This window comes from Hipposideros armiger, unplaced genomic scaffold, assembly GCF_001890085.2.
Source record: "Hipposideros armiger isolate ML-2016 unplaced genomic scaffold, ASM189008v1 scaffold_266, whole genome shotgun sequence".
In the NCBI taxonomy this organism is placed as follows: Eukaryota; Metazoa; Chordata; class Mammalia; order Chiroptera; family Hipposideridae; genus Hipposideros; species Hipposideros armiger.
In genome coordinates this window covers 1,104,279-1,114,032 of record NW_017731616.1, presented here as the reverse complement: position 1 = coordinate 1,114,032, position 9,754 = coordinate 1,104,279, and the positions used below count along the sequence as shown (strand labels likewise).

The following is a 9,754-nucleotide window of genomic DNA, read 5'->3' as shown; positions in this document are numbered from 1 at the left end:
AGAGAGAGAGAGAGAGAGAGAGAGAGAGAGAGAAGAGAGAGAGAGAGAGAGGTATATATAACTGTACATATATACTGTGCTCCTAATGTGCAACTTTTTAAAAAGAACATTATTTCCTGCTAACTATAACAAGCTCAAGGAAGGGTTGAACAGTATTCTTCAAGATATTATATTTTCCCAATGAAATGGTCTATTGTTTCAGCAACTTACAGAGGTTGTTCTAGAGAGTGCCAGAGGGGAAAGGGAATCCCCACAAACTCCTGTTCGAAGGAGGGTGATTACAGATCCTGGCCCAGTCTTTCTATCTCCTCAATGAGGAAGTCGATGTCAGACTGGGTTGCGGCTGGGTTCGAGATGACCATCCGGAAGAAGTTGGCCTTGTCCCCCTGAGGCTGGTAGCCAACCATGGTCGTGCCAGACTCCATCATCAGGGCTTTGATTTTTGGAGCCACCTTGTGATGGAAACATGAAACAAAACTCAAGGCTGATATTAACGCCACTCTTTGTAACCATGCAACCCGTTTCTTGGTTGGAAAGAAAAGCAATTTGCTTTTTACCATTTGTGTTTATGCTGACATAAAGGCAAAGAAATATTTTATATCTAGGTTTCTTCAGTGGCTAAGCGCTAAGGACTATTTAAGTTTATCCAGTCATAAATGCCCTCAGAAAATACTGTGCAATTGAATTTTGAAAGTCAGTCATAGAACAAGGATAAGAAAATCAAAATCAAAACCAAAAACTCTTATGGGCAACTACATAAATTAAGGCTTCTGTATAATCCAGAGCCCAGGATACTGCCTGGCACAGAGACTGGCACAGAGACCATGCTCAACAGATACTTGTTAAATGGTTGAATGAATGAAACATTATGTAACATTATATAAATGAAATAGAAAACCAGCAACTATAAATAATATGTAAACTAGATATAGACATCAACAACCAGAATGAATCAGCATTAAAGTAGACTTGAATTTACTAAAAGATATTTTCTCTGTAACTCTGGGTCTACTTATGTTTTGTTTGCTTGTTTATCCTGTTCTTTTAGATTCCACATGGGAGGGGGCTTGGGGGATGGGGGAGAAGTGAAGGGATTGGAAAGTACAAATTGGTAGTCACAAAATAGTCAGGAGGATGTGAAATACAGTATGGGGAATATAATCAATAATGTTGTATAGATTATGCAGGATGCCAGACGGGTACTGGACTTATCAGGGGGATCACGTCATAGACTGTGTAGATCCCTGACCATTGCACTGTACACCCGAAGCTGAAGTAGAATAATATTGAATGTCAACTATAATTATACATACATATGTATAAATATACACATATATAATTATAAATTATATATATATATATATACACACACACACGTATATATAGTCACAGGATGTAAAGTACAGCATAGGGAATAGAGTCAATGGTATTGTAACAGCTATATACAATGTCAGAGGGGTAGTTGACTGGGAGGGGCTATCACTTTGTGAGGGGAATAAATGTCTAATCATTATGTTGTTTTGTACACCTGAAACTAATATAAAAAACAAAATAAAATATTTTTAAAAAGAAAAAAAAGGATATTTTAACAGATATAGTTTCATATGGAAGTTCCTAGGAATATGAAAATGATTCGGTTGCCCTGCATATGGACCCTTTAATGAAGAACAGGGATGCATCCTTTAGAGGTTCCCACTGTAGCACAGCTGGGGGACAATCCAGGCCCAAGAAGAATATAACAAGATGCCTCCCCATCACCCCAAGTCTTTAGTTTTCATTTCTCCCCCGTTAGAAAGACACATTAGAGGGCTGGCCGAGTGGCTCAGTTGGTTAAGAGCTTGCTCAAGAGTGCGAGCTCTTAACAACAGTGGTTTGAGTCCCGGCCCAAGCTGAGGGGCTGCTGAGCATGGCTCAGCTAAAAAAAAAAAAAAGAAAGACACATTAGAATAAAGATGTTCTGGCCAGTCAGAGAAATCACAAAGGGAGGGTTAGTTGAGACAAAGAGATTTCATACCCTGTGTAGTTTTTCCCGGCGCTCTGGGCTATCCAGCACGCCCCGGAGGCTTTGTGGAATATACCAGAAACAGACGTTGGTATGCTCAGGCTGCAGAGGTTTTCACAAACAAGCAACATACAAACAAAACAGAAAATTATGAAAATTTGAAAGAAGACCATTCCCAAAGTCCTATGTACCCCTGGTAGAAGTCTCTCAGACTATTAAAAAAAAAAAAAAAAGGTTGCATGTCCATTTTGAAGTCAATGTTAATTCTGTATGAGGGAGCACAATGCCTAGTTTGTCCAATCATATCTGGCAAGAGAGCCATTTCCCACAATCAATTTTCTAAAGTTACCACCTTTAAACATTGAAATGTTAAAGAATAATTATATATGGGTAGTTTTTAAAAGGGTATTATCTGTCTTGCCATTTTGTAGTGCCTTATATCTAGGAGATGCTTGAAACAGTTTATTTAATTGATACTGAATATTTTATTGAGTTTATTATGTTGATACTGAAACTTTTTCTTGATGGCTCAGGATTATCATACTGAATATTAATACAGGTTCTAAACCATAAGACTGGACTAACCGAGATGCCTAGAAATATTTAGTGTCCCTACCCTAAAACCTCTTATGTTTTTGAGTTCTTCTGTATTCTTGCTATAGTTTTTCAGTTTTCTTCCTAATTGCTGTTTGCCATCAATGCGCCTGCCTCTAACTGGCACGAGACATCATGCTTATCTTTAATCTACTAGTAGAATGTTTAAAATAGTGTAAATGATCAGAGTGAGGTCCCAAAGGTGAAATGCATGAGCGCAATATCATTGAAATGCTCAGGGTTCTTTCTTCCTCATTTGGTGATTCTCCAGTGTTTAGGCTGCCTGATAAGTGGTCTAAGTTGAAGGTAGGTGGTGTTGTTATAGTATACTGGGTTATGAGTGGATTTTCTTTTATTCAACACTGCCTCCTATTCAATGATGGAAATTTTCTTTACCCAACTGCGAGCTCCATTAGGGCAGAAACAGTATCTGTTTTGGACACTACTATATAACCCAGATTCTGGCATGGAGCCTGGCACACAGTCAATATTGGTATGACAAGTACTTTATTGTAGACAATATGGATACGGACTCAGGGCAGAGACAATTTTATGTTGCTCTCCTCACTACGAATCTATGGAAAGTAGAACATCATTTTAGAACCAGTCTTGGGAGACAAGGATGTACTCATCCCATATATTTCTTGGAACTGAGAAGTACTTTAGTGCGGAGGTTCAACCCAATGATAAGACACACACTCAAAATGATAAAAGATTCAGACCTGCCAAGGAAAGACCTCTTGTCTGCAAAGAGGTGAAGGGGAAAAGTCATCCCAATGCTACTGGAAGGAAAGTTAATGGACACAGATGGAATTAAATGAAGAGTGCGTAAGAATAAACATTCAGTAGCGATGCTTAGCAATGTGGGAAAATATGGCTCCAGAAGCTTCCCTCAATGGATTTTCTGCAAATGCTGTACATCTAGTCTATGATGACAACTTACCTCACCGTTGAAGACCATCTCAAATTCTTCTCTGTTTTTAATCTTGGCATAGAGGTATTCAGCCAGTTCCAAGCATTTGTTGATCTGATTTTCAAATCCCACTGTGCCCTGTTTTAAAAAAAAGAAAAGTCTAGTTTGTTGGTAAGAGGTTGCATTTCCCAGTGATGGGCATTTGAGAAGGCCATGCTGTCCTTGTCTATTAGCAATAGAGATAAGAGTATTCTTGGAGATGGTTAGGAAGAACCATCTAACTAAATGTGTGTAGGTTCTTCACAGCACTGCATGCAATAAAATGAAATATGCCTGCTCTCTTTTGAAGGTACTCTAGTCTCTGGGCAGTGATTTTCAACAGGACTTTTAGCTTCCTGCTAGTTATTCACTGCCTGGATCTGAGCCCTATTTTCTAGTTTGCTTTAGGACAGTGCTACTCTGTTCAATAACTGGTCCATAATAAGATGAGTACAGAAATTGAGATTAAACAATAAGAAACTTTTATAGCAATTTGATAGTCATTTTATGTCTACTGAATCTAATTTTTAAAATTGGTGCTTGTACTTTGTATCATTTTAATTTCTTTTTTCTTTTTTTTTTTTAAAGATTTTATTGGGGAATTGGGAAGGGGAACAGTGTTGGGGAATTGGGGAAGGGGAACAGCCACTTTGTTGCCCTTCAATCTTAGTTGTGGAGGGCGCAGCTAGCTCAGCTCCAAGTCTAGTCGCCATCCAGCTGCCCGTTAGCAGCTCGCAGCTGCTCAGCTCAAGGTGCTGCTTTCAATCTTAGTTGCGAGTGGGTGTGGCCCACTATCCCATGCGGGAGTCAAACCAGCAACTTTGTTGTTAGGAGCACACGCTCTCACCAGCTGAGCCATCCAGTTCCCTGTTGGCAGCTCAGCAGCAGCTCAGCTCAGGTGCAGCTCGCTGGCCCATGTGGGAATCGAACCGGCGACCCTGTTGCTCAGAGCTCACACTCTTGAGCAAGCTCTTAACCAACTGAGCCACTCAGCTGGCCCTTTATTCCATTTTTCTAGCAATTCATCTGTATTGTATTGGTCTATAATAGGTTAAAAAAACAAAAACCCAACTGGTTCTTTACCACAGATAGTTTGAGAAATACTACTTTAGAACCCACCCTTCCACAGGAGTAAGTTCCAGTCAAACCTGTCCCCCACACTCCCAGGCAGGCTACCTTACACATAGCACAGAATTATCCCTTTGTGGTGACAGGCAGGCAGATGGGAAAGCCATTGGTTTCAGTCCATGCCCTAAGATTGCAGTAGCTCCAGCTATTGACAAACTGGCTGAAAATGAGTTTCAAAAGACAGTATGGCTGATTAATAACAGCAGTGTGGGGATTGTTGAGTGGGTTGGTGTTAACAAGAAGAGCAGATGCACAAGGCTGACTTGTGGATTGCTCATGGGCCTGGCTGAAGTCGAACGCTGGCAAAGCAGCAGTCACTGCTATTAGGCGTAAACCTGGCCAGTCCACCCTTCACTTCGGAAGGAAGCCCACACCAGGGTCCCCCCTCAGCAACCAATTCACCATGAGCCAAACTTCTGGCAGATGGTTCAAGAGATTATTTTTAGACAAAACAAAGACATAAATTACTGAGACAGGCCGTGTGGTTATTATATTTCTAAATGATAGTGCTTTCTCTTGTAATTTATAGCTATTTATAGATAAAATACCTATAATTACTTTGCGGTAGAAATCACATTCAGACCATTGCTATATTAAGACAAAGTGCTAAATGAGGAGAAAACTAATAATTCATCAAATTCTTCCTACAGAAGAAATATATGACTAGATATTTTGCTGGAAAATGTTGTTTTGGTATTAGGTAGACCCAATCTTAAACATGGAAACTATTAAAATTAATTTACAATAGGTAAATAAAAACAATGGATGCTGTATAAAGCTGTGAAATAAAAATTGCCTTGACTTGGTTGCATAAAAAATGCTTTTGAAACAAATAGTGAAATGGAACTCCTCTCCTTCACCCATATTTTGGGGAAAATTCTAACAGTTTGCTTTTTTTCCCCCAGACACAGAAATGCAATCTGAAAGGCTGATGAATACATATATAGTTGCTTAAGTCTAAGCAGTAGGGTTTCTCAGAATAAAGCCTGTATTTTCCAGAATAGTGTGTGAAGTACAAATAATGGGAAAGCCATTATTTAAACAGAACTTAAAACGGTCATATATATCCCATGATTTGAGGTCACATAAAGGAATTCAAGGTTCTCTACACAATAATGCAGTAATTTTATCTTTATCTCTTAATCTGCACTAAATAATCTCAGCTTCCCGAAGGACTGCTGTGGAAATCTGTATCTTGGCATCATTTTTAGTGGTTATAAGAGAAAGTTATAAGGAAACTTTATGCTAATTCAAGTTGAGGAGATTGAATGGAAGGAGGGAGAATTTGACATGAAGGATAAAGTGATTTCATTCGAAAACAAAGAAAATATAGTTAACTCAATTATCCAGATATTGACTGAACACATAGTGAATTATCTGCGATATATCTTTGCCTCTCTTTTGCCAGCCAGCCTGTGCAATTACATTTCTGCTCTACTTCCTGAATTCCCTTTTTCATACCTTTGCTTTCCACATCAGCCAGAACTTGAAAATGTCCACATGGCGGCCACACTGAATTGCCTTGTCCCCCGTGTCATAGGACACATCATATTGCTTGTCTGGCTGGAAGAGGTATCCTGCACACATCTGGTTGCATCCTTGGAGTATCCCCTATCATGGAAATCAAGACAGACATGCATCTGTATTCACAGGTCAGAGATGTGGATGGCTTGGAAACAGGGCTGGCTGGACTTGGGGTCACGTGCAACCTTTCTTCTGATGCCTTACGAGGTCTTGCACTTGTTCTGAAGTCCTTCTCTAAAACCACCCTTGGAAAAACCTTTGTCCCTTTCCCTCTGTCACTCTGATTAGAAAATGATCTTTTGTCTCAGATGCCAACAATCAGGCTCCTACTGTCCCTCTAAGGGGCATTTGGAAATGTGTGTGGGTGTTTTGGGTTGTTTCAAAGTCTGGGAAGTGCTATGGCATTCAGTGGGCAGGGGATAAAAACTTCCTGCGGTGGGTGGGACAGTTTCACGTTGTGAAGAATTTTCCTCCCTGAAAGCGTCCCCTAAAAAGCCTTCCAATCTTTTCCAGGATTTCCTATGAAGTTAACAAGCAGTCTGCTTAGGAGTGGAGTAAAGAGCTTGTGCAGGTTCTGGCTCTTACAGGTCAGTACAGACTTTTGGGGATGCCTCAGTGAGCAAACGTGTTACTGGAGCAACAGTGCTTTCGAGGGCAGCGTCCTACTATTAGATCCATAAAGAAGGGAATAAACTCCCAATCAACTACAGGAGCCTTTTGGTTACCATTCCTCGTTGCTCTGAGTTGACATTCGTACTGTGTAAAGTTGACCTAATTTATTTCAGCTCTTGGGACCACCAATTCATGCTAAGAACTTAAAGTATATTCCAGTGACCACTTTGTCCTCAACTGTCACTGAGATGAAAGTTGGTACGTCATCTAATTGCTCTCACTTCTGTTTGTACAAACAAGAAGGAATTTGAAATGAAACAGGCCCTTATACCTTCTGTCACTGACAGGGCCCTGAATTGCTGAACAAGGAAGAAGGGCAGCAGAAAGCAAGAGCCTAGAACAGGAGTTGGCAAACTTTGGAGACGGAAGGGCCAATCCCGTCCCTCGCAATTTAAAAATTATTCGAGAGCCATAAAACAAATGAAATCACCATTATGTGAATAATATCCTTTAAAAATTTTATAAATCAAACTATGATAGTTTTATTTTCATTTTCCATTTTACTTCAGAGCCACATGTACGTACCCAAAGAGCCGCATGTGGTTCCCGGCCTAGAGAAAGCATGAGGTTAGCTGAAGGCTAACAATTGAGGGCAGGAAAGAACAGCAATGGTGGCCCCAACGGGGCAGTCAATCTTGTGAGTGTGTCACCAACTACTATAAAAAGACACCATGCTTTTCTCTCCTTATGCCTTCTAAAGGATGTGCAGGCTACCAGCTCATCTCTAGAGGGGGTACAGACCTTTTCCTTAACAAGAATGGCAGAGCACTGCAACAGCACACCCATCATCTTGTGAGGGTTCCAGGTGACTGAGTTGGCCCTGAAAGAAGCACATGATACTCTGAGGAGAAGGTGCAGGAATCAGCAAGAGGCAACTGTCCTCTTGAGGAAAACACCACCCGTTGCATCTCAAGTCAGTACATGTTTTTGGTGCCTGGTCCTCTAAATTGACTAATAAAGTAGTAAACAACTGTTTTGCAGGGAGTCTCAGGGTACTAACTTGCAGACTGCCTCTTTTAAATAACTGCTGCTCATTATAGCTAACATTTATGAAGAACTTATGTATCCTGCTGTTCTGAGAGCTTTACAGGCATTATATCAGTGTGGTGTCATGGTTAAAAACTCAGGTTTTGAAGCCACATTGTCCGAATCTGAATCCTGGCTCTGAGAATTACTAATTTGGGCACGTTACATAGCTCCTCTGTGCCTCAGTTTTTCCATCTGTAAAATGGGGAGTGTTCTTCATAGAACTGAATAAAGGAGAAAATGAGTTAATAAATACATAATGGTAATAACTGTGCCTGGACTACTTAATTCTTACAACCCTATGATGTAGGAACTATTATCTATTTTAGATGGAGAAACTAAGGTACAAAAGGGTTAAATACATCACCCAAAGTCACAAAGCTAGGAAGTGTTGGAGCCAAGATTCAAGTCCAGGGGGTCGAATTGCAGAGCCAGTGCTCATAACTCCTCCACTAGCCTGCCACCCTCTAGGCAACAGACTCTGGCTTCTTTCTGCCTTTCTGTTCTTATTTATAAAATGGGCTGGTGATGCTGACCTACCTACTTACGAAGTAGTATGAAGAGTGACACCTAAAAGCAAGGATCAATTAGACAATTCTAGACTTTGACTACTTAGCAGTGTTGTTTAAATGCTAAACAAACATGACATTGCCAGCTTAGGCTGCAATGATTGCTTAACAAGCATGGTCTCCTAGCAACCGCATCACTCTGTCAGACACAATTAAATGGTTAAGCAGCACACTAGCTAGGACATTACGCAAACTACTAAGTATAATGTATGATGATTAAAACTTGGGTAACTTGCTTCAGTGGTTTACAGACTCCATCCCAATGGCCTAGCCCACAGCTGGGCTCTGCGCTTTAATACCTGAGAATGATGTTTTCCCAGACAGAGCAATTTGCTTGGAATTATACTGCCTTTGCTCTCCCTACAGCTAAATCCTTGCTGTAAATTTTTAACTTCCTCATCTTGCCTAGGTTCTTTAGAGGGAAAATAATTTAGTGTATATGTGACAATAGGCTGTGTACTGTGTTTCAAGGATAATAGAGAAAGGCCTGAAGTATTTTCCCCTAAGTACATAATACAGAAAATCTTTGTGAAAGAGACCTATGAAAAGTTCTCAGAAAAGTTGACTAAATGCTTATCTCATTAACATGCATCCATGTGTCAGACCATATTTAAAAGGTAGTAGACTTAATCAATTTCTCATAACTATTACCACTGAGTCATACAAAATTATATTCAGGTCTCATAAAATTTCCTAGATTAAGTGGGGTTTTTTTTTAATGTCCTAAAGGTCTGAAGTAAATGATTTTTTGCTGCTACAAATGGCAAGTAATAAGACATGATATAGATTCAATTTCCTTCAGAAGACATATGTGCTTTAAAATGTTAGATAAGAAAAAGTCTAGTGCTAAATGTTTCAAGTTTTTCTACACTCAAAGATGGAAAATGAAAATTGCCTGAGAAATCTAAAGTACAACTGGACTGGCTCATCTATATTTAATATATTATCCTCCAGGTTATAGAGTCATATAACTATGCTTCAAAGAGTCAGTCACACTCGCCTTGACACTGGCCTTTCAAAACTGAGTCAGAAGGAAAGAGGCACCGCAGAGGTAACAAAAACTCAAGCCAGAGCCCTTTCTGTGAGTGAAGCCACTGGTGTGCTCTCCCTGGTGCCTGCTTCCTGTCCACTCTCCAACCTTGTCAGCTCTCACCTCTCTCTCTTTGCTGCAGTCACATTGGTCTCTGATGGTCCTCCACTTTGCCAATAACAGTCCTGCCTCAGGGCCTTTGCACTTACCCTTCTCATTGCCTAGAATACTCTTCCTTGTATCCTTACTTCCTGTCT

General features: G+C 40.2%; 1 protein-coding gene across 2 annotated transcripts in view; it reads right to left on the bottom strand.

The window, feature by feature from the left end:
• Window positions 1-6: 6 nt before the first annotated feature.
• Window positions 7-9,754, bottom strand: part of GAD1 (glutamate decarboxylase 1) — a 39,184-nt gene continuing 29,436 nt past the window's right edge. For both annotated transcript variants that reach the window (XM_019656789.1, XM_019656790.1), the window contains exons 13-17: window positions 7,614-7,692; window positions 6,138-6,287; window positions 3,540-3,647; window positions 2,015-2,104; window positions 7-452 (exon numbers count right to left, since the gene is read on the bottom strand). In XM_019656789.1, coding sequence (XP_019512334.1) covers window positions 279-452; window positions 2,015-2,104; window positions 3,540-3,647; window positions 6,138-6,287; window positions 7,614-7,692 — 601 coding nt within the window. In that variant the 3' untranslated portion in view covers window positions 7-278. The remainder of the gene's footprint in view (window positions 453-2,014; window positions 2,105-3,539; window positions 3,648-6,137; window positions 6,288-7,613; window positions 7,693-9,754) is intronic.